Genomic DNA, 23970 nt, shown 5'->3' with positions numbered 1-23970 from the left:
GAAAGTGCTTTTGCTGCTTTTGCTTATTTTGCTCACTGAATCCGGTATAAACTATACCCACAAAATCACTTTTTTTGCTGGTATAACCTGTGTTTACACTCGCAGAGTAGGGTTGTGCGAAACAGTTCACAAACGAGCACTGGATTTCCCCAATTTGTTTTCTGTCAAAAACAAAACAAAAAAGTCCCACACAAACCAAATGGTTTGTTTCAATATTTTTTCCAAATGAAACGTTTGGACTCAAAAATGACGTTTTGGTTTGAATTTTCACTCAGTTTTGCTCTTTTTTTAAAGTTTTATAAAAACCCACCCCCCTCAAAACCAAAATGAAATCTCTCACTTTGGGTTGAACAAATGCTTTGTTCAGCTGGTTCCATGCCGCATTACTGCAGTACACGCAGATGAGGGGTCTGTGCCCGCTGCAATGGGTTTTGCTAGGCGGAGCTCACCAATGCTTCTCACATACGCTGCCAAAGAGCCAGCAGGTGGGAATGACCTTTATTTGAGCCACACCTGGGCAAGAGCGGGTGGGCTCCATATCACCTTAATCCCCCTCTTCCCAGGGGCTGGTGTACAGGCAGTGAAAGGGGTCACAGCCCTGGTAGGCTCTGAGCACTCGGAAGACGCAGCACTTCCTGGGATGCAAAAGCTGTGGTCAAAACGCTCCTTTTGGGTAGTGGGGGGAAGGGTCTGCTGTCTTTTCTCTGCTCTTGGATTGACCAAACCTGCTGGGGAAGGACTGAACAGGTCACTTTAGAGATGCAGGTAAAGAACTGAGCCTGCAGCTTTAGTGGGGGTTAAGTTTGGAGGAAGGAGGCTCTGCTTGGGTAGAGAAGGAGAAGCCAAGAGAATGGGAAAGGGGGTGTAGTGGAAAGGACGAGGTCTCAGTGCACTGAACGTAACCAGACCTCACTTTTCTATGGTGCTCTCCAGCTGAGGAGCTCACAGCATTTTCCAAATGCCAATGCATTAACCCTCACAATGCCCCTGCCTCATTTTACAGGTAGGGAAACTGAGGCACCCGGTTATTTGTTCTACCTCGCAGGTAGCAGAGAGAGCCTAGAAAGACCGATGTCCACACCTGTGTGCTAACCACTAGTCATGCTACCTCCTTTGGATCTCACTTGCAGGACTACAGGGTAACAAGCAAATTGTCGTCCAATTAAATTCATCATTTGCTGGTCATCTAGCACCCTTGGGAGCTGGAAGTCACCCCTTTAACACATAGACTTTTGTTCTCTCTAAAGGATGCAATACCAGAGATATTTCCATCCTGTGTATGTTGGATTTTTGGGCGGAGCTTGGGTTCTTCTGAGTGTTAATTTCCTTCCTGCATTGATTGGGCGGGTGGTGGGAGATTTTAGGAATATCATTAAAGCCTAGTTATCCCAGTACAGTCACCCAGCGCAGCTGGTGTCGCTCCCTGGAGGTGACAGCCTCGGGGCACTACCAAGCTGTAGGCTCACTGTCTTGCTGGGTGGCTTTCACGTTATCCATAGATCTGCAGCTGCAATGACTGGGGGAATGTCAATTGCTAGGATGCAAAGGAGAAATATCAGTGTAGAATCGGGGAAATGGGGAGAAAGTGGACAAGGAAGTGAAAACGGAGAAGAGAAAGAGGAAGGAAAGATTTAAGGAGAAGAGCTTGAGTAATGAGGGAAGATGATTCTATACGGAATCCTCTGATTTGGACCAGAAAGGGGTTTACAGATTAAGCTTTAATTAAGATCCTGACAGATAACCAACTGCCCTAGAACTGTTCAGGAAGCACTAGGTTGTTTGGAGACAGTGTAATTCATTGATCTAACAAGGCATATCCAGATGTATCCACAGCAGCCCAGAGCTGGTTCTGATTAACACCGAGGCCATCTGACTGGGTGATTCTGAGTGATTGTCCAGCACATTAGCATCCTGCACAGTAGGATTTAAGCCCTGATCCTTAATCTAAATACACAGGGCCAGATTTCTAAAGGTACCTAGGCACCTAGTGGGATGGTCAAAAGCATCTGAGCAAGTTAGGCACCTGACACCCATTGATTTCAAAGCTGGCCCAGTGTCTGGAGGCAAGTACCCAAGCAGCCTGGCTGGGGGCTGAGTTGCTTTCTCGCCTGCTGAGGGTGGCAGGCTGGCTCCAGGCATGAGGCTTTGCTTTGCTGCCTGTTCAGAAGTGTGCGGCATGTAAATAAATATGGAGCAGGGGGCAATAGATCCTATCCCGAAATCCACCCACTTCCAGCTCAGCAAGGAACTAGCCCAGTGCTGAAGTCCAGGCCCCTCTGCCCACAAGGGACCAGATTTTCAGAAGTGCTCAGCTGCTACTTAGCCACCAAAATATGGCCCAGATGCTTCTAATATGCTCAGCACACAGCAGGACACATTCCTGCCAAGAGCATTACTGGCCAGGCACAAGAATTGCCAGCAGTTATTTAGGAGCAGAAGGCTGGCCCAGGGGTTAGGATGCTCACCTGTAACTTGTATGGCAGATGTTCAATTCCTAGCTCTGCCACACCTTGGTCAAGTCACTTAGGCTCAGATCCATAAACGTGCTTAGGCTCCTAACTTCCATTGAGGATCTGGGCCTTAGCCACTCTGTGCCTCAGTTTCCCAGCTGGGGTATTAGCCTAGCCCTGCCTCACAGGGAGGCTCTGAGGTGCTCAGATATGGGGGCCACACAAGTACCTAAGCTAGATAGTTGTCCATAACCCTAAATAACTAGGCTGAGGCCTCACTCTGCTTGGTTCATGCTCTTTGGGTGTGTAGCCAGGGGAATCTCGAGCAGGAGTAGAGAGGTTATTTTACCCCTGGATTTGGTGCTGATACAACCATTGCTGGAATACAATTCAAGAAGGATGTTGATAAACTGCAGAGGGTTCAGAGAAGAGCCAGGAGAATGACTAAAGGATAAGAATATGTGCATTGCAGGGGTAGACTCAAGGAGCTCGATCCAGTTAGCCTTAACAAAGAGAAAGTTCAGGGGTCATTTGATCAGTCTGTAATTATCTACATGGGGAACAAATATTTGACAATGGGCTCTTAGATCTAGCAGAGGAAGGTATAACGGGATCCAATGGCTGGAAGATCAAGCTAGATAAATTCAGACTGGAAATAAGGTGTACATTTTTAACAGGGAGGGTAATGAACCATTGGAATAACTTCCCCAGGGTCGTGGTGGATTCTCCGTTACTGGTAGTTTTTAAATCAAGATCGGAGGTTTCTCTGAAAGCTCTTCTCTAGGAATTGTTTTGGGGACGTTCTCTGACCTGTACCATACAGGAGGTCAGACTAGATGATCCCGATGGTCCCTTCTGGCCTTAGAATCTACGAATCTCTGCTCGACATGCGCGGGAGGGATGGAAGGAAGCGGGCTCTGCACGACGGCGGGTCTTTCTTTGGGACGCTCCCATTCCCCTCTCGTGGGAGGTGGTTCTGATGCCCAAGTGGCCGCCCCCGCAGATGCATGAAGTCCCCGGTGCCGGCCCAGGCTGTGCTGCTAATTGCCAGAGTTGTCGGAGGAGGATCCTGGCCTTGCTGTTGGTGGGAGTGGGGTACCGGTCTCCCCAGGGCTCAGCCATTACACGGTTTCAATTAATCACTCATTAATTTTTCAGGCCCTTGAAGAATCCTTCGAGGGAGAGGAAAAAAGCGTGCTGTCTTTTTAATTGACGCCGCTTCTCTTTTTAAGTGGGCTGTAAATGGAAGAGGAATCGCTGCTGGGGGGAGAGGGGGGCATAGTTTTCCTCTCCTTTGGGGAGCGCTCGCAGTGGGAGGGCTCAGCTGTGCTGGGGGCGGGGGGAATGGCAGGGGGAGACCCAAGCCTGAGCATGGATTCTGACCTTTCTCCCCTCTGCCAGGAAAGAGGGTGCAGCTGTTTAGAGCAGGGGGAGGGGGCTTTGGGTAGAACCCCTCCCCCCAAACCTGGAGCCTGAACTCTCCCCTGGCCTCAAGGGAGATTCCCTAGTGAGACAATGTGGACAGCATGCACCATGCTGAAGGGATGAAGATCTGGATTCCTTTAAGGTGTAAGCCTCTAGCTGGTGGGGTGATCCTGTGGAACGTGAGCTTTTAGAGGGCAGAGGCGAAATCCTGGGGAGATGTGAATCCGTAGGTGGTGATGGGGGAGGGTCCCAGAATAGACGAGCCTCTAGCTGCTGGATAGGGGGATGCTGGGGAGGTGAGCACCTAACCAGTAAGCTGTGGGGGGAGTTGAGCCCCTAGCTAGCGGGTTGGGGGGTGGAGATGAGCCCCTAACCACCAGGGACACTGATTTCAGGCTAGACAGCAGTTCCTGCATGATGTGTTTCTGGAAGAGAAAACAGATCTTTTCCTGTTGGGTTTTGCTTTCTGGTTTTCCAGCCCTGTGTGGGACAGCTGGAATGATGGATGGATTCCTGTCCAGGCTCAGGATAAATTGCTTTCAGGATCTGTATCCTCCTTTGTAAACCATTTACTTCCTTGGCTGGGTGCAATCTAGACGCTGCATCTGTAGATGCTTCGTTGTGGGCACAGGAACTAGGGGTGTGGGGGTGCTGTAGCTTCATTTCTTAAATACCCCAATGAACTGAACAGGGAAAGGCTGGGGTTAATGGGCCTCTTTCCCCAGAAGTGTCACCTCTTTGCATCAGCAGTGACTAGTCTGAACTCTAAAGGTGTTTAAACAGAAGGCATTTCAAAGCCGCCAAGCATTCCACCTCATTAACCAGTGCAATGTCCCAAGCCTCTGGCTGGGGCTGTTCCCTAGAGGGGGTGAGAGAGTTCTCCAGCTTTGCAATAGGGGCGTTCAGGGCTGATTGCTAAAGTAAGCTACCTGTTTCAGTGGGACGCTTTCACACAAAAAGTCTCTCCCTGCCGGCGCAGTGATTAGGGCACTAGCTGGAGACCTGTGTTCAATTCTCTGGTCTGCCACAGCCTTCCTGTGTGATCTTGGGCAAGTTACTTAGTTGCTCTGTGCCTCAGTTTCCCCTCTGTACATGGGGATAACAGCACTGCTTTGCCTCACAAGGGTGCTGGGAGGCCGAACACATTAAAGACATAAGTACTTTAAACCCTTTTCTGAAGGGAAGGCCCCTTCAGAGCAGGGCTGGTGATCAGTGTGGGAGACCGAGCAACATCCCAAGAGAAAGTGGTACCCATCTGGTACCTTGTGTGAGCTCATGCCGCAAAGCAATGTGGGACACAGTAGGAAAAATGCACAAAATAAAGTTGTGTTGCATCACATACGCTGACCTCAGCTCAGCCACGCTGACCGTGCTTGCTGGCCGTGCTTGCTATGATCTTGGCTTCTTAGATGAAGAGCTCTGTCTGGGAAGCTTAGTCCTCCCCGACCCTGCCATCCTCCTAGACCATGGGCCACGTCAACTCAGCTCTGTACACTCCCAGGAAACTGCTCAAAGCATGGGCCACACCCTCAACTCCTTATAATGCAGAGACCCCTGGGACACTGGGACTTAGCCCTCCAGAGTCCCAGGACCCCATTTGTCCAGAGCAGTGGGCATATCCCCTATTTCTCCAGATGGTAGTGAGCTTCATTCGACACAGACCTAGCCTTGTGCCCCATCTGAGCAATGAGGGCATCTTCATCTCTCAGGAGCACCGAACAATGCCAGCCGGCTCCCCTGTTTTTTTCAACCCCTCAGTCCATCTCTAGTCCCTCGTACGAGACACCATCTGCCTCATTTCTGGGGGAAGAAGCTGCCCCCCAAGATGGATCCTCCCCACTGCCGTCTCCAGCCAGAGGCCTGTAGCGGTCTCCTCTCTCCGTGTCGTGTCTTGTGGGCAGGGTTGCCACCTGTCCAGGTTTTCCCTGGCTCGTCCCTTTTGTGACGAGGGATAGCTCAGTGGTTTGAGCATTGGCCTGCTAAACCCAGGGTTGTGAGTTCAATCCTTGAGGGGGCCATTTAGGGATCTGGGGCAAAGATTGAGGATTGGTCCTGCTTTGAGCAGGGGGTTGGACAAGATGATCTCCTGAGGTCCCTTCCAACCCTGATATTCTATGATATGATTCTATGAAGTAGCTGTCCTGGGAGATCTGCAAGGGGGAGCTCAATGCACCCTGTCAGCTGCCCCATTGTTTTGTACCCTACTTGTGGAGGGCACATTTCCGCGTGACAGGAATGGTCTCCACGGGGTGGGGCCACCGAACCCAGCTGGCTGGAGCCTTTCCTCTCCCTGATGGGTGGAGCCGCTCCCCCGTGGCCACTGCAGCAGGGCCCTGTTAAATATGGGCTCGGCAGCCCCGGGGACACACAGCAGCATCTGAGAAGTAAGGACACCAGGAGACACATCCTCCTGTTGCTGGCAGTCACCATGGAAACCATTTGCCTTTGTTTCTGAAATCAGTTGGTCTCTCTCTGTTTTTTTTATCGGCAGACCTGCTCTTCCCCACAAAAGCTCCAATCTCGCCAGGGCATGAAAGGGGCAGGGCATGTTGTGGAGAACCGGTGTGCCCATCAAGACCTGGGCACAATCCTCCCCCTGCTAAGGAAATGCTGAGCTACCCACTGCCCTCTTAGCCTCCCCTCCTTGGAGCAGCATTTCAGCTCGGGGTGGCTTCCCCCTCACTCCCCGCCCTGCTCATCACTTTGGATCTTGAGCTCCTAGACCCAGCATGGCACCTCCTGGGCAGGGCAGAGCTCTGGGCTCAAACCAAGGAGATCTTGACCAATCCACCTTCACGTGTTAAAGACCAGCCCCCACCAGGCGGAAATTCCCACCGCAGCTGAATGGGGGGCTGGGCTGGCTGCAGCGAGATGCCACGGTTAGCATATGTCCTAGCACGGAGCAGTTGCCTTCAAAACTGGAATCCCAGCCTTCTACCCAGTAGTGCTTTAAGGGGCCTGGGAAGAGGAGACTGTAACGTGACTGACTTCCCTGGTGCCTGAGAACAAATAATTCATACGCCCAGACTTCCCTTCTGCTGCCGGTGCTGTCTCCATCATACCCCAGGCTGAGGGGGTCCCTGGCACAGCCTGGCATAAGTGCCAATGATCTTATCTAAACCTCAGTCCCCTGGGAGAGTGCGGATTTCCCTGCACGGCACCTCCTTGTTCTGTGAGATGTCAGGATGGCTCAGAATCCATCTCTCTGTATCCAAAGGATGCTGTATTTATTATCATCAACCCAGCTTTATGGGTGGGCAGGACGCTTTACAGATCAGTGGAATATGACAGGCCCCAGCTCTGAACAAGTTCCAAGAACATGATTTGTAGGGGCTGAGCACCCACACCTCTCTCTGACCTCCAGGGTGCTTGGTGCAGGTCAGGATCACACACTAAATTAGCCCTAACTCACTCAAGGACAGAGTAGGGCAGAGCTGGTCCTAGCCCACTGGGGGCCCTAAGCAGGAATACTTTTTCCACCCCACCCCCCCCAGTATTAAAACAGGCAAGTTCTTAGATTAAAAAGCAAATGGGGGGCCCCTTGAGCTGCTCAGGGGCCTATGCAATTGCTTAGGCTATGCCTACACTACAGACCTTCAGCTGCGCTGCTGTAAGGGCTCCTGTGTAGCCGCTCTATGCCGACGGGAGAGAACTCTCTGGTTGGCATAATTAAACCACCCCCAATGAGCAGCAGAAGCTATGTCACTGGGAGAGCGTCTCCTGGAAGAGACCTTGAGAGGTCATCTAGTCCAGTCCCCTGCACTCAAGGCAGGACTAAATATTATCTAGACTATCCCTGACAGGTGTGTGTCCAGTCCGCTCTTAAAAATCCCCCATGATGGAGATTCCACCACCTCCCTAGGCAATTTATTCCAGTGCTTAACCACTCTGGCAGGGAGGAAGATTTTCCTAATGTCCAACCTAAACCTTGCTGCAATTTAAGCCCATTGCTTCTTGTCCCATCTTCAGAGGTTAAGAAGAACAATTTCTCTCCCTCCTCCTTGTAACAACTTTTTATGTACTTGACATAGTGCTGTCCACACCAGCGTTTCTGACGGTGACGCTTGTGTCGGTTGGCAGGGTGTGTGTGTTTTTTCACACCCGAACGACAAAAGTTTTACTGACAAAAGTGCAAGGGTAGACATAGCCTCAGTCTTCTTATGCCGAGTGCCGGCTCTGCACTAGAGGAAGGGAGGATGAGGGCTGCGACAGCAAATGAGCAGGAGTTATGTTTGTTGTTACGCATTCCCCACTAGACCCCTGGCCAGGACTCTGGGGCAACACTCCTGAAACTCCATCGCAGACTTTATGCTGAATCCAGTGCATGAGGGGACAGGCCTTTGGGCACAGACACAGGAATGATCAATGAAGTTCAGCCATCTATCTTGCTAGCAAGGCTCCGTGACTTGATATAAGGAGCTGCCTGTAAGTAGGGCCACAGGTGGGCTCCGTGTCAGTCCCTCCTTGGAATATTTACTGCCATGTACCCGGACTGCAGGCCGAGGTGAGGGAAGCGCCCTGACTCACCAAGGCCAGGAGAGCGCCAAGGCGAGCAGAACGGACAGCACGTCGGTGCCCACCCTGGGGCTGCTTTTGGCAGAGCCAGGGGAGACGCCTGCTCCCCCCCCTGCAGCAGGGCAGCGCTTTGGGGCAGCCCTGGGTGGCATGGGATGCTGCAGTGGGGCGGGGCGGGGGGCAGGGGAAGGGGAAGGGAACAACCACCAGGTGTGGTGTCGCTGGCAGGAACCAGCTGCAGAAGAGCCCGGGGTGGGCTGGAAAGCTCGCCTCTCGCCCCAGAAGTTGGTCTAATGAAAGGTACCCCCCCCCTTTGTCTCCCTATAATATCCTGCATCTCTCCCAGTCCCACCAGGCCCTTATCCGGGAGAAGACAGAGCCCAGGCCACCCCCTGTTAACCCGGGAGCAAACTCCCCGCGCCCCTGAGCAAAGCGGGCACGATTCAGCCCAGCGGCCAGGCAGCCCGGCAGCATGTCCCCGGCCCCAGCTGAAGCAGGCTCTGCTGACTGACACCCTCCTCTCCCAATCAGCCTGCCGGCGGGACCAATCCGGCGCCTCCCTTCCGAGCGGGGCGGGGCACATAGGGATACAAGAGAGAGGGAGCCGCAGCCCGCGGGCAGATCAGGTGGGGGAAAGCCGGGGCTCGCTTGAGTGCATGGGCAGGAGGCGTCCCCCCTCTCCTGAGACACCGCCCCTGGGGTTGACACCTCGCTGGCCCAGAGGGACGACGGCCGCTTCCCCTGCATCCCAGCCCAGCTGCAAGGTAAGAGGCACCTGGGAGGGTGAGAAATGCCCCAGGGGCTCCTCTAGCCCCTGTGGGGTTGGGGGACAAAAGGGGGCTTGCTGGAAATAAAATGGAGGTTGAGCAATAGCTGATGATCACACGATGTGTTGTGATTCAAGGGGTGGGGGCGGGGGGGGGAGCAGTGGGTCTGCTCGGCCAGCTGGCCCTGTCATGTGGCCTGCTCTGCTCGCCCCCCTCTTCTGGCTCAGAGCCCCTCGCTGAGCGAGCTGTGTCTGGGGCATCGCAGGAGCTGGTCCCAGCCGGGTGCTGTACTGGTAGCATCTATTGCAAAGGGGGTGCGGGGTGTGTTTGGGTCCTTGGCTCAAGTGCCCTATAGGCTCCATCTCTGAGCTTGCCCCAAGCTGGCATCAACCCAGAACTCTTGCTGCTCCTTCTGCAAAGTTTCCCACCGCTCTGGCAGCGGGTTTAGTGTGTGCAGTGCCCGATCTAAAATCCCAGCGTGGCTGGCAGGTGTGGGGAGCCCTTCCTTTGGGAAATGGAGGTGGGGTATAGGCTGGCTCTCAGGAGGGGGCTGTTCTGCAAATAAGCCCAGGGGAGCCTCCAAACCAACCTCAGTCAAAGACCCTTAAGAGCTTTGGGGAGACATGTGCACAGATGCCCCTCTCTACCCCATCCCTTTGTTTGCCTCCTACTAGGACAGTGTCGTGCTGCAGATCCCAGCAGTGTGATTTTTATGAGTGTATGTGGGGGAGGTGGGCTGGGGGGAGGTACTGTAAGGGTTGTTTTAATTTATGCTTTATTGTATGGGGGGGGGGCAGTAAGGGGGTCATTCCTGCACATACACTAGTGCTAGTTAGTTCCTCTATGTACCAAAGCTTTAGATTCTCTCCCCCAACCATAAAAGCAGCCATCTTGTCATTGCCCTGGGAAAGCCCTGGTTTGGGAGGGGAATCTCAGTAAGAGGTATTGTAACTGGCCCGTGTAAGTGTGGCATTGCTATTCTGGAAGCCAGTGTCTCCAAAAAAACAGTCTCTGCAATCCAGAGCCCCATGTTTGGTCGCAACAACAGGCCAGCTCACCAGGGTTTCAACCCACCAGGGTGCTTGCCATGGTTTTTTGTTTGTTTGTTTTTCCTATTCCTCACTGCCTGCAGCAGGTACAGTGAGGAGCACGCAGGCAGCTGGTCACAGGGCGATTTGTTTCATCGAGGTCCTGTTATCTTTTCACCAATCCAAACTCTGGAGGCATGTGGGCTGGGTTCTCCTTATCTCGGAGAACCCTCAGAACCCTCCCTCATTGCATGATGGAGAACGAACAATGTAACACACGCTCCAGCCTGTGGAATGGAGGAGCCCTTTCCAAACTCAACCATGTGCCCGCATCTTTGGATTGCACACGGTGTAATGTGTGTGTCTAGGCACGCACAGTGCCGATGTCCCCACAATGGAACGTACACAGCTCACAAACGATGTCTTGCATCAGTCCGTTGCTATGGTTTTTTTAACTGTTTGTGCAGCAGCTTGCGTGGGGACACGATGATAAATTCTACAGCTCCTTTCATCCTGCACAGTCCCACAGGCAACCATGAATGTCTCCACGTAATCCCTTGTTCCAGTGATCAAGATGTAATTTCCTGCCTCTGGGGTTCACTCCCCTTCCCTGGACAAAATGGAATTATCCCAGCCTGGGATGGCTCTTTATTCCCTGGCTCTTAAAATTTGCATCAAATGGCAGCCTCAGAAATATGGCTTTAGTGTCCCTGCTCTACACATTCCCATCTTGTGTGTGTACACCCACGCACACAGCCCTTGTACGCTCCCCTCTGCGCACACAATGGATATGAGTGCACAACTTGAACATACGCATTCTTTGTGTGTGTGTAACCTGGCTAGATATTACATACACAGGTGTGTTACACTCCTGACAGACCTACACATGAAATGTCTGCCTGCCCAAACCCACAGGGCTGATCACATGCTGCAATCTCCTGTCACCTCTTCCTGCTGCTCCCAGGGTGCTGGCTCCGCTCCTGCTGAATAGTGACCATGCAAATACCACCTGTACCCTGCAGCATTCCTCAAACAGGTCTCACTGTTCTTATGCAAAGTGTGCCCACTCCAGCCGACATGGGCATCTACTGGGAAGGATCATCCTTCCTGTCTCTGCACACTGGAGGGAATCCCTCAAGCCCAGCCATCTCCCTTACTTTGAACCCACCTGCCCAGCAATTCTTCTGCCTTTGTTCATAGCAATGACTCTTGCACCAGGAAAACCCTGACTACTTTAGGAGCAAGAGGGTTAATTCTCTCAGTAGCAGAGCTGGCCTGTGCCTAGAATCAATCCAGAACTTGTGGTGATCTGCAGAGAAACACGGTCCCACTAAACAGAAGGAAGGGGGACTCCAGGAGACGATCTGAGCCCCACAATCAGAGGGACTGGGGGGGGGGGACAGAACAGCTGTATCTAAGGCCTTTCTCTGACATTCAGAATAATAAATCTCTGCAGCAAGATGGAAAACACAGAGAATGGAGAATTTCCATGCACTATGTGAGTCCAAGAGAATTACTCTTGTGCTTTGGCTTGCTGTGTCTAGCAAATACACTCACACCACATCTTTCAGCCCACAGCACTCTGCAGGCGTAAACTGATTTACTGGCTGTAGCTTGGGATCCTGTCACTTGGCGGCTGAAATACAGCCACTTCTGGGGTGGAGCATAGCTATTGTGAAAGGGCATAATTGCACCACAGTTTAGAAGGAAAACTGAGACAGGTAAGCGTCTTCCCATTGTGCAGATGGAGGACTCGGGAAGCACGGAGAGGTGACGTGACTTGCTCAAGGCAGCATGGCTGGAACGAGCACTGCAGTGTTCCTGGCTCCCAGACTTATGCTCTGGCCACTGCTCTCAATTAGCACTGCAGGGAGAACTAGAAGTGGGAAGAAAGGAATTGACCCAAGTCTGGTTTCAGCCAGGGCATGAGTTTAACACTGATCTCTTCACACACACACCCCACCCCCCCACATCTCCTTTCCACCCCAAGAAACATACAGCCTTTAATAGTAACAAGGAATTGGGACTTTGTCTTGCAAACAGCATGTGACAGGTGGCATCTCTCCCAGTAGCAGCACCAAGCTGGGATACGTGACCAGTTTTGGCTCAGAAGAATCCTCAACAGCACGTCCTGCACTCTGCTGTTCCTGGGAGATCTCCCATCCAAGTGGTACTGGCCCAGGCCAGTTCTGTTTAGCACACGTGACCCTGTTAGATTTCCCAGACCCAGGTCTGCAGGCTCGTTAAGCTTTCTGGAGAACGGATGCACTCCCCAAGGCAGTGGCTGTGACCCCCCCCCCCTCCCACCCTGTAAAATGAAGCTGGACTCTAAGGTTGTTATGCAGGTCTTTAGGAAGACGGGTCTGTGAGCATGCAGCAGGGACTCACACATTTTCCTGCTTTGAACTTCTCAGGCTGACTCTTGGCATAAGAGTGGGGTGGGGAGGGGGGCACAGGGAGCTTCCCCTTGGCATGGACTTTTGTCCCCTCTGAAGCTGATGGTGCTGGCCATGGAGTGGCTGAGATCAAGCATTGCAGCATTTGATCTCCTTCATTAGGATCAAAGGATCCACCCCTTTAAAATATGGGGGCAGGTAGCCCTGAAGCGAAAGGTGCAGACCGCTTTATATGAGGGACCCAAAGATCTCGAAAGCCAGATGCTCTACTTCAAGTCTCAGGGGACAAGCACTGGTGAGGGATGTAGAGGGAACCTGATTTTGCTTTGACCTCCCAGTTGGGACCACTAGCCATGATTTCCTCACCCCCCCCTTCTTGCTCCAAAGAGTGATTTAATCTTGTGGTTTTTGGCTGAAGCGCGAAGATCTGTGGAAGTAAAAGGCACAGGGGGAAGAGTTGGCTGGTAGCTTTGGGAATGCTGCTACTGTTGGCAACCATCTCTCCACAGCGGAGCTGTCGCCATGGCAACCTCCTCAGCACCAGCTCCTATATGTACCAGAGTAATGCGGAGATTGTCCCTGCCCCCCTTAGCGTGAGCACAAACAAACCTGGGGGAAGGGGAGTGAAGGGGGTGGCTTGGCCTCCGTCCCCTTGCAGCTGCGCCTCCCTATGCTTGACCCGGGGAGGGATGTCGGAGACCAGGAATTTGGGCAGTGTCTGCCCCACTTGGGTCTGGAGACAGTCCAGTGCAGGGGAGGGTGTAGAGGTGGTTTTTTGGGAGGTGGGGGAAGCTGCATTGACATGCCCTTCCATTGTGTGTTGCTTCTGCAGTGGGTGAAGTTGCAGGGACGGGAAGTCGCTGGGGGGGGGGGGGGGGGGAATTAGACAGAAAAGACCCAAGCTAGGGCAAGGCCAGGTCCTTCATGATGTTAAGTGCCCTCGGCTCCCATTGATGTCTGTGGCAGTCAAGGCACTTGGCTCGGGGATGCTGAGAAGGATTGAGTTTGGCTGCAGCTATTCTGGGGTGTGGCAGGGTGGGGGCCATCAGTTGCCAGGCTTGAAGGGGATGGGTGGGGGGCTCTAGGAAAGCAAAGCTTGGAATTTCTAAACGGGGGTTCTTGAAACATCCAAACTCTGCTTAGAGATCCTTCCGCTTTGTCTAAGCCAAATGCCCATTGCCGAGCAAGAGCTCCAAGGCTGTGGCATCGTTCTAGCCCATTCATGCAGTAAAGATTGGGGAAGGGGGGTGAGGGGCCAGGCAGGATACAAACCCAAAACTCCACCTGCAGAATGGGGAGAGCAGTAACTGGGTGGCTTGGAGCATTTAGGCCCTCAGGGAGAGCTTCCCCCCCCCCCCCCCCCCCGCAGAGGAGATGAGGGAATCTGCATCATATGGTGTCATGACTGGGTCCCTGCCTGTCACTAACCCAGGTCTCATTTCAACCAGTAACTCTCTGGGATCAGCTCTGAGCTTGGAGATGAAGTGTCCGTACCAAGCATGCAGTTGCTGGTGTTCTGCCTTCTGTTCCCAGATGGTGCCACAGAGTCCCATGATAAAATCCCCTGGCCCACGTGTGTTGGAGCAAAATCCACCTCTGCTGAGAAACCTGCTGAGGTTCAAGGGGTGATTCTAAGACAAGGGCTGGGTAGAGCTTATGCTCTTCCAGGAGCCTGCTTCTCCCCCTCCAGCAGTTCTCCACCATGCCTCATTGGGAGAGAGTGCAAAGCAGAGAGTGAGTGGGTTGAGCTAGGCGGCAGTTAATGTGAGATGGGGGGTGAACTTGGCCTAGTGTAATTGGGAAGTCGTCCTCTTGTTCAGCAATGGGGCAGCCCCTGTGCCATACTTGGGGGGGAGGCATCAGAAATCAAAGGACCCAGTGACATCACTCCCAGGCCCTGAGCTCTCTGAAGGTTAAACTTGCAGATCTAGACTCCTACGTTTGTCTCCAATTGCTCAACAGCGAGAATCACTGGAGGAGAACACCGCAGCAGGGGACTAGATGCCTGACACACCTTCTCTTGTGCAGGGTGGGACGGTCCCTCCGCCAGCCAGCTCTGCTTATAGGGCAAGCGCTCTTCCTGCATGCCTGATTGCACAGTATCCAGGACACAGAAATTAACATCCATACCAAGAGACTTAGACGACTGGCCTGTGATCCCAAACAAGGTTGGCTCAGCCTCTGATCTTCACTGAAATCAATGGCAAAACTTCTGATTGCACTGGGGCATTTATCCGCTCCGTCACTTCTGTAGACGGTTGCAGGTTCAAGACTTGGGCCGGGAAATGCCAATGGCACAGAGAAGCAGGAAGGAGTTTAGCTGCTGAGGTCTATGCTAGGAAGGAGCATCCCTTTTTTGACTAACCAATTTATTTGAGCATAAGCTTTCGTGAGCTACAGCTCACTTCATCCACAGTATGCGTCCGATGAAGTGAGCTGTAGCTCACGAAAGCTTATGCTCAAATAAATTGGTTAGTCTCTAAGGTGCCACAAGTCCTCCTTTTCTTTTTGCAAATACAGACTAACACTGCTGTTACTCTGAAACATCCCTTTTTTGTGAGCATTTTGAGACTCGGTGACCGTCTCTCGCTTATCTTGGGGCAAGGAACAAGATGTCCTGGGAAACCCAGGACAGTACAGGAAGAGGCAGGCATAGAGGGGGAAGCTGGTTGGGGAGACAAAGGAGTGCCAAAGCAGATGTCTGTAAATCACTTGCACTTAAAGTGCCGTATTTTGGAAGATGCATCAAACTGAGATCTGGGCTTGTCTGTTCCGGTCTGTCTCTTGGTGAATTTAAACATCTAATTTTTTTTTGAGCATACAAGGTAACACCAGTGTCCTCCTGGCCAACCATCTGCCATTCGATTAAACAGCAAATAATGACCCAGGATGTGTGGGAGCAGTTGCTGAAAGCTGGGCAGATTCTTTCTTTGCCTAGGCATTCCCTGATTTGCCAGTATTTTGCTTCTCTGTAGTGCTGTGGGAGAGCCTGGGGATGGAAGGAGCTGCCTGAAAGCTCGTGCCCTTTTATAAAGGGCTGACTGATGCAGAAAGGCAAATGTCAGAGATGCCCCAACACACTTTTGAAATCCTGACATCCACAATACTGCAGCCTAGGGTAACACTTGCTAAATGGTGTCGCCCTCTGCTGGTTGGTGCATGAGGGATGAGAGCTTACTACTTCTACTTGTTCATAGATTTACTCCGTTTGCTCAAGTATCTGCTTTAGAATTGAAAGTCTTGGGCTGTGCCTTGGGACCTGTGCCTTGGGACCTATGTCTGGGGTGGTTGTGCTAGGAATGACCTCTCTGGAGCACCTCTACCCCCTCCTTTGCTCTCTAGTTAACCGCCCACAGTGGGGGTTTGGTATCTATGGCTGGAATTCATTAGACACAGGTTCCCCACTCAGGAATTCATCAAGCAGTAAATACTTTGCCCTTCTATTGCACCTGTAATATAAGAATCTCAAAGCATTTCTCAGGCACTGATTAAGACTAACAGTGCTCCACTTGGAGAGGTATAACAGCTGTTCTATAGATGGGGAAACTGAGGCACAAAGGCTGACCTGTGACTTGCCTGAGCTTGGAGAGCAATGCAGAGTCATGAATAGAAGTCGGAAATCCTGCCTCCCTGCTCTGACTACAGCAAACAGCACCAGATTATTATCCATGGCTACTCGGATATTTTGCTGCAGGCCTATTTGTTCCCTGAGCCCTTCCCTCCAGATCTAGTCTATTGACACTTGCGTTGGGAGGAAAAAGCAGCCGGCCTTATGTGGAGAAGGAGGGTGTGTTCTGGGTGCAGAGATGTCTCAAATTCCTCCCTAGGTCCATGCTGGCGACACCATTATCTGGAATTCTTAGATGTGGCCCAAGGGCACGCCTTTTGGACTAAAAGGTGGGTCGTTCTGTCTGAGCAAAGTAATGGGAGGGAGTGGGGGGAAGCTCAGGATTGCCAGCCCCTGTTTGTTTAAACAAAAAAACAAACCACACACAGGACTCTTTTTTTCTCTAGTTTGTTTTTGGTGTTCTTGGTTCCGAGTTTCTTGGGATACTCATGTGACTCCCCCCCCCCCCCCCCCAAGCTCTCCCTCTGCATCCATGAGGGCTAGAAATGTACTTTTAAAAAAACATAAAAAGCAGAGCTCCTTCTGTACACGCGGGACTGCAGGCAGCAGGGCTTCAAATTCAACCTCAAATATCAGGAGTCTCGCAGTAAACCCAAGAGAGTAGTGGGCAAGGTCACACTGTTGCCAACTCTATCCTGAATGGGAACCGCACAGGTGAGACTGTTCCAAGAACATCCTCTTCTCCCTCCCTTGCCTCTCCCTGCCTTGGAAAGTTGGGGGTGACACCACCCCCAAAACACTGACAAGGGCTCCCCTGGGCTCTGCCCCACCCCTTTCATTTTTTCTCAATGAATACTAGTTTTATTTAACCCTTCATAGCACAGACCACCAAATGCTCTGACTTCACAGCTTTGGCTTGTTCTTTTTAAACATTTTCATGGAAAGCCCCGCCCCCCAACCCCTTGCTGCTGCAGCTACCACCAGCCACCCGCTCCCACTCCCCCATAGGCATTCTGGCCTTGCCCCAGCACTGGGGGGAAGCTGGCTCTCTTGGCCAAGAGACCTTCTAGCACTGTTAGAACCGACAGTGTTGGATGATTGCTGGAGGCTTCCTTACTGGGCAGATCTGATGCCTTCCTGACTCCATTCCCAGAGGTTTGTGCCAGAGCGCACGGCATTAAGGTGCCCTGCTCTTTCTTCCAGCTAGAGGGAGGGTGTTCTGGCCATGTCTTGGCCAGTTTGGCCCTCAACAGCCATGGGGAAGAGAGGAAAAGGGTTCCCAGCTGCTACTTCAACTCCCTGGCAGTGAGACATGTCCTCAAAATTCCACCCAGTCATGCTGCTTTTGGGGGCTTATGAAATCATCCCAGGAAAAACTCTGAACAAGATGATTCTTAATGGCCTTGCGATTCCAGCAGGAGTCCAGTATTGTGAGCTTCTCAGCTGCTCCTAAAACCTATCTTACGCTGTGGCAGGTGCCATGAGACAGTCACTGGGTACTGAGGTTTTACTGGCCATGACTGGCAGGTGAGGTGTTGGCTGAGGTCTCATGGTGTCCAGACAAGTTTTAGAATGTCAGATGGCACTCCTGGGATCAGCTGTCTAGTCTCTTCTCTGTAGGAGCCCGGGTGGCCCTAGTCACAAAACCAGCAACACTTGTAGTAGCATGAAGCATGGTTAGTATGGAAACATCCAAGCTGCAAACAGCCCCACCAAGTGGTGGGGAGGGCAGGCAGGTCTTCTCAGGGCTTTGGTCCATGGGAGAGGTGGCTTGTGAGTCACATTCATCAGTCACTGGCTTTTCCAGTAGTGTTTCTGTCTCCTCTGAAATGTTGGCCATGTTGATACTTGTTGCTTCCAGGACCTTTGACAACACCAGTGCTTTGTACCAAGCTTAACTTGCGAACCCTCCCATGCACACCCATGAGGCTGGTCAGCATGACAACCCTCACTTTGCAGAGAGGGAACGGGGGAAACTGTAGTACAGAGATGGAGACGTGGCAGAGTTGGGAAGGGAGCCCAAGAATGCCTGTCTCGCAGCCCTCTCCCCAACACGGTTAGTACTTCAGCATCTAAGAACTGCTGATCTTTCCAGAGTCCGTGATGGGAAAACACAACAGTAAGCTGGCCCCTGAGATGCTGGATGACCTGGTGAGAAGCACAGAGTTCAGTGAGCAAGAGCTAAAGCAGTGGTATAAGGGCTTCCTGAAGGACTGTCCCACCGGCATCCTCAACCTGGATGAATTCCAGCAGCTCTACATCAAGGTACAGGGGAGGGAAGAAGATGGTCAGTGTTGGGTGGATGGGGGCAGGCAGTGAGTAAGCTGCCGGGAAACATGGGGCTACGGCTGTTTAAAAGGCTGCATTTGGTAACTAGCTGAGACCACTAACTCACCTGGGTGACGGCAAAGCAAATGGGTAGTGCTAGACCAACTAGAAGTCCAGAGCACCACTGAACCGCCTCCTTCACTGCTGGTGCTGTCTGGGCCCAGGAGAGTTTTATGGTTAGGATGAAATTGGTACTTGTTGCTGGCCATGGCTGGCACAGCACAGCCTGAGGGATGGATTGTGGTTGCAAAGATCTAGTCGATCTCCCTCTGCTAGCAGGATCCTGGGCTGGAGCCACAGAACCCCTGACTGCTCTAAGCTACAGAATGTTTGATTTTTCCTTCCAAGTCCAGTCAGAGCCAGATCATAACCCCCTGCCCCTAAAACCTTCTGTGCTACCCTCTGTCTGCAGGCTGAGAGATGCCCTGAATTTGTCTCCTGAAGTATGATTGCCCGGGTGTCTTTCCACACCCCTTTCTCTGCAGTGATAGAAAGTGGCCATATTTAGAGCTCAGATTCCCTTAAAAGTTAGATAAGCCTTTTACCATAGTGGCATACATCTGATGAAGTGAGCTGTAGCTCACAAAAGCTTATGCTCAAATAAATTGGTTAGTCTCTAAGGTGCCACAAGTACTTCAGGTCTTTTTGCAGATAAAGACTAACACAGCTGCTACTCAAACTTGCCATAGTGGTGGGGCTAAAGAAGTCCTCTAAAGTTCTTGGTTCGGCCAGGCCTTCACAGATTTGTGCCTAGAATCAAATAGGTCCAACTCTTACTCCTTGTCCCCCGCAGCTATTCTCTCTAAGTTGATGATGCCCTCTATCTCTCTATACTAGAAATACAGATTCTGTGTGTAGCTCTGTCTCTAAGCAGCAATGAATCCCATATGCTCCCTTGCACTGCAGGTCCTCTATCTCTAGATCTCTTACTAGCCTCTTCTCACCCTGCAGTTTTTCCCATATGGAGATGCTTCCAAGTTTGCTCAGCACGCCTTCCGCACATTTGATAAGAACAGTGATGGGACGATCGACTTCCGGGAGTTCATCTGTGCCCTGTCAGTCACCTCCAGGGGAAGCTTTGAGCAGAAGCTGAACTGGGCCTTCGAGATGTATGACCTAGATGGAGATGGGAAGATAACCCGCTTGGAGATGCTAGAAATAATTGAGGTATGAGACTGCACCGGCCTCTCTGTCTCTGTGAAGACAGTGGGGTCAGACGCTGCAGTGGGCTTGTTCTGATCGTTCACCCCAGCACTGATGGGAGGTTGGAGAGCAGGACCAAGCAACTAGAATAGAAGCCCCTTCAAAACATTGCAGCTCATGAGTGTTCAAACTCAAAAGCAGCTCCAGTATGCCCTGAACCATAGGTAATAAACACTCCGGGGCCCCTAGTGGTAAATCCATATCCCCCAGAGCATTCACCCTCCCCTCCAGGCTACTCTGACCTTCCTACATCCCTCCCAAGAACAAAGTCCCTATGCTCTGGCAATGAATGCCCTGCTTCAGGTGCAGACTGAGCCCTGAAGGCATGCCAGGCCAGATCTGCCGGTGTTAACTGATGTGGCTCTGTGCTGACTGGAATGGCACCAGGTGACATCAGCAGACAGTTTGGCCCACAATCACTCACCCGCCAGTCTCTTCTTCCCTGCTGCCGTATGTCTACACTGCAGCCTAGGGTCTAACTTTTGGCAAAGGTAGATCTAGCATATTGCAAAATAGCTGTGTAACCATGGCTACATGGGTGGTGGTACAGGGTTGCCACCTGATACCATCACACCTGTCCCCCAGTATCTACTTGCATGACTCTACTCTTTAAAACACACTAGCTCAGTCCAAGCTGGAAGTTACCCATGGCTGCAGGTGCAGCCATAGACCTCGCCGGGGGGGGGTGTCTACACTGCAGTCAGTAAGGTGTGACTGCAGCATGTGTCCACCTACTTGTGCTAGATCAAAGCTAGCTCAAGGAACAGCAGTCCTGAAGCTGCAGCAGCATGGGTGGGGGCCGTTCAAGTAGGTGGGTGGGCAGGGCTTCAGGTGAAGGGGTGGTTTGTAGCGCAGGTAGGCCTAGCCTTTAATCCAGTTAGTGTGGCTAACAGTAGCTGTGTGGCTGTGGAGGCATGGGCTTGCAATCCAGTACAAGCCCATGCCTCCCTGTGCCATGCTATTGTTACTCGCGCTAGCTGGATTAAAGCTAGCATAGGTACACCTGTCTGTGCTCCAACCACCCCTTCACTTGCTGTGTGGACCTACTCAGCCCTGTCCCTGCTAGCATGGTGTTACTGCCGTGCAGAAGGGGCCCTCTTCACTTCACCCTCCTTCCCTCTGTCCTTCATGCCTCAGGCTATTTACAAGATGGTGGGGACGGTCATCATGATGAGAATGAACCAGGACGGGCTGACGCCCCAGCAGCGGGTTGACAAGATCTTCACCAAGATGGACAAGGACAAGGATGACCAGATCACCCTGGAAGAGTTCAAGGAAGCTGCCAAGAGCGACCCCTCTATTGTCCTCCTCCTGCAGTGCGACATGCAGAAATAGCCTTTCCCCGCAGACTCCAGCTGGACTGTCCGAGGCCACGTGCCCCAGCATACCGGTTACCGCCCTCCCCAGAACCATGCACCCAGCCCCTGCTTCCCAGAGCTGTGTACTTGGCTGCCTGGGGCAGAGTCCGTTCTGCTTGCAGCCTTCCACTTCCTCACCTCTACATCCCACTCCCTGAGCCCCCCACCCCTGAAGGGACTGCCTGAGCCACATTAGAACCCCCCCAACAATCCCTCCCCACAAAAATCCCTGGAGTGTGTTCAACCCCACAGCCCATCCCCTATCAATCCATCCTGGGATCACACTGCCAGGAGCTCATCTGCTCTTCTTTTCCCACCTAGCCCTCAATACCAGTTTAAGCCTCCTCAGTACTTAAATTCCCCAGAGCCCTGAAGTGCACTGTCCAAGGCAGTGTTCACCCCATAACCAACATCAAGCCTTCTGGCTCCCCCAAAATGCTGTTTCTCATCCCTAGTTCCAGTTCCTACAGCCCCAGCTGGGTTATCCTGTCAGGGCCTATTTGAAACCAGCAAATTTCTCCCTCCCTCCCCCCTGCCCCAAACCTGATTCCTGGTGATGCCCCAAACTAGGTTTTGCAGTGCCCCTTGCTGCCAGTCCTGACTGTCTCTTCTCTCCCACACGACATACCCCAGTCCACGGAGCCCCAAATTGAACTAGCCAGAACTGGGCCCTGACAGAATAGAGCTCCCGAGCTCAGTGCCCTGGGCCCCAATCCTTAGCCTCACAATAGAGTTGCCGTCCTGCAGTCTCCACCTCCCTCCAGCACCCACCTTTCGGCCTCTCCTTTCGCTGCAGCCAGCGTTGGTTGCAGGGCTCCCATAGATGAGGCACTTGCGGCATTGTGAGACGTTTAGAAATAACTGATTTCTGCCTCCTCTTTCCATATGGTCTCACTGTAAAATCCCAGAGTGCCGTGTTCTGTCTGGCTAACGCATAGCATTGCAGAGCCAGCAGCTTTTGGGTTCAAATGCATTTCCATGCACCCCTCTTTTCATCTTGAAATTAATCTGTATTTAAACTGCCCCCTCTGTTCCCCAGGCCAACCAGAAATCAAAGCAACCATTGAATACAGGCCTTCTCAGTGGGCTAAGGAAGGAGCTATTGATACTGTATGCTCCCGTCAAAGACAGCCCTGAAATCAAGCCATTGCCCATCTAATCTCAAGGGTCCCTTTTCCTGTTGCCCTGGCATGTTGGGGCTGGTCCCGTGTTCAAATTGCTCTTGGGTCCAAGGGAGGCCAGAGCTGAGTAGACGTCTCGCTGTTCACATGAACGCTTACTGCGAATGTTAGTGCAGGTTCGTAGAAGTGAGTTCCTTGTGATTTGGGTGGGTTTGTCATTAATGGTAAGTACAGGCTTGAGACCTCTGCTGAGGGTGGAATACAGAGATTCTGCCCATTGGTGGCATTGCTAGAGGTGGGTATCTTCTGCCTTTATCTCCTCGGGGCAGGAAGAGTCTTAGGCCAGTCTAGCTTAGTTGGAAGAGACTGGCTCGATTTTCTGTTTGAGTCCTGGGTGTTGCTTCTGCTCCTAAGCACAGCAGGGTGGAGGGACAACCCGCAGCGCAGGCCAGAGTGCCAGGCGTTGCTCAGCACTTATGTGACCTTTGCAGCTGGGTGGTGGTGTTACCTCTCGGCGGCAGCAGCATCCCACCTGGAGAGGGTATAAAGTGAGGGGGGAAGATAGAAGGGGCTGTCTGAAGCTGGGGGACAACAGCACAGGTGTGATGGGGTGAAATGTGGTGAGAGTCTGGGTCAGGGGTGTTCTCCAGGGAGAAGATCCCCACAGGCCGGTGGTGGAGGGCAGAGAGACGCAGTGGCGGGTTGTGGGAGTGACCTGGGGAGCAGCTGACTAGCTGGGATCAGGTGGTGGTTGTCTCCAAAGGACCTATCCAGCCAGGAGGCGCTGCTTCACAGAGTAGGTTTGAGGGCCTGGGAGTGATTTAATGAGACCTTTTTAACAGCATCTCCCCTCCCCAGCCTGCTGCCTCCGCCCTTCTCCAACCCCAGGACAGTTGTTTGTTCACAGATGTGTATCTAGTCTGCTCATTGTGGTTTTGATTATTGTAATAACTGTTAGGAAGCCGTGGAGTTGTTTATATATTTTTTTAACTGAAAAATAAAATGTGTCCCACAAGGGTTTCTGCGGAGCCGTTATTGGTAACGCCAGGGCAGCGTAACCGCCTGCTGCAATAATCACCAGTGTCCGCTTGGTTTCCCCTGTGGCTTTTTCTTCTCAGTGGTCAACAAAATTCTGACCACTGCACCGGCTCCAGCCTGTTGCCCATTCCTGCCACGGGCCGTTCCACCTGGAGTGAGGCTGATGGAGGATTTATGGAAAGGGCCAGCCCTGGGATGTTACGTGACTCCTCCTAGAATCCTTGCTGGGCTCTTGAGCCCCTGGGGAGCTGCAGCCAGCTACAGGCCTGAGGTGAGGAGGTAACTGAGAGGTGAGACTTCTTAACTTCTCCCAAGGGAGGGAGGTGGGCTGATGTGGGCAGCAAGAGTTCTCACTAGACCCACCCGCCCAAAAAAAAGAACTCATCCAATGGGGGGGGGACCCAAAACACACACCATGATCAGCATCTGCCTCTGAGACTTGGGTCATAGGGCTCTTCAGATACCCTGAGGACCTGCACATCCTGGCCTGGGAATAACACTGATGAGCTCACCCCTGCCCTGTGAGTAAGGTCCATGGCAGCTGAGTGAAGGGGGAAACAGTCTCTTTCCTCAGGCAACTTCACTCAGTTGGTTTGTTTGTTTGTGGGCGTTCTGAATGTGGGTACCCTGAATGTGGGGGTTGAAATGCCCCTGACAACTCTGAGCAAAAATTCACCCTCCCCAAGGCTCCTGCGTTTTCTCTCTCTGTCCCCACCAAAGCAGCACCCTGGCTTGGCTGTGGATGAACCTTATTTCCACGCTCTCTGGCAGAG

The 23970-nt window shown here is 52.3% G+C and overlaps 1 protein-coding gene across 3 annotated transcripts; it reads left to right on the top strand.

The window, feature by feature from the left end:
- The first annotated feature begins 8990 nt into the window (after positions 1-8990).
- On the top strand, positions 8991-23174 carry HPCAL4 (hippocalcin like 4). 3 transcript variants are annotated; one of them, XM_048825974.2, is made up of 4 exons: positions 8991-9154; positions 18245-18414; positions 19429-19644; positions 20818-23174. In XM_048825974.2, exons 2-4 carry the CDS (start codon positions 18253-18255, stop codon positions 21013-21015), a joined length of 576 nt encoding a protein of 191 aa, XP_048681931.1. In that variant the 5' UTR covers positions 8991-9154; positions 18245-18252; the 3' UTR covers positions 21016-23174. The 3 variants fall into 3 exon arrangements, with proteins under 3 accessions (XP_048681931.1, XP_048681932.1, XP_048681930.1); XM_048825975.2 differs by lacking the exon at positions 8991-9154 and adding an exon at positions 14726-14749; XM_048825973.2 differs by lacking the exon at positions 8991-9154 and adding an exon at positions 16455-16478.
- Positions 23175-23970: the final 796 nt, after the last annotated feature.

The sequence above is a fragment of the Caretta caretta genome, chromosome 19 (assembly GCF_965140235.1).
Source record: "Caretta caretta isolate rCarCar2 chromosome 19, rCarCar1.hap1, whole genome shotgun sequence".
NCBI lineage: Eukaryota > Metazoa > Chordata > Testudines > Cheloniidae > Caretta > Caretta caretta.
This window is presented reverse-complemented; position numbering and strand designations above follow the sequence as displayed.

Excerpts from the sequence above, each read along its gene's own strand:
- HPCAL4 (XM_048825974.2), top strand. The coding sequence starts at position 18,253 with ATGGGAAAACACAACAGTAAGCTGGCCCCTGAGATGCTGGATGACCTG. Across the intron at positions 18,415-19,428 it reads TCCAGCAGCTCTACATCAAG|TTTTTCCCATATGGAGATGC; the intron begins GTACAGGGGAGG and ends CTCACCCTGCAG. Across the intron at positions 19,645-20,817 it reads AGATGCTAGAAATAATTGAG|GCTATTTACAAGATGGTGGG; the intron begins GTATGAGACTGC and ends TTCATGCCTCAG.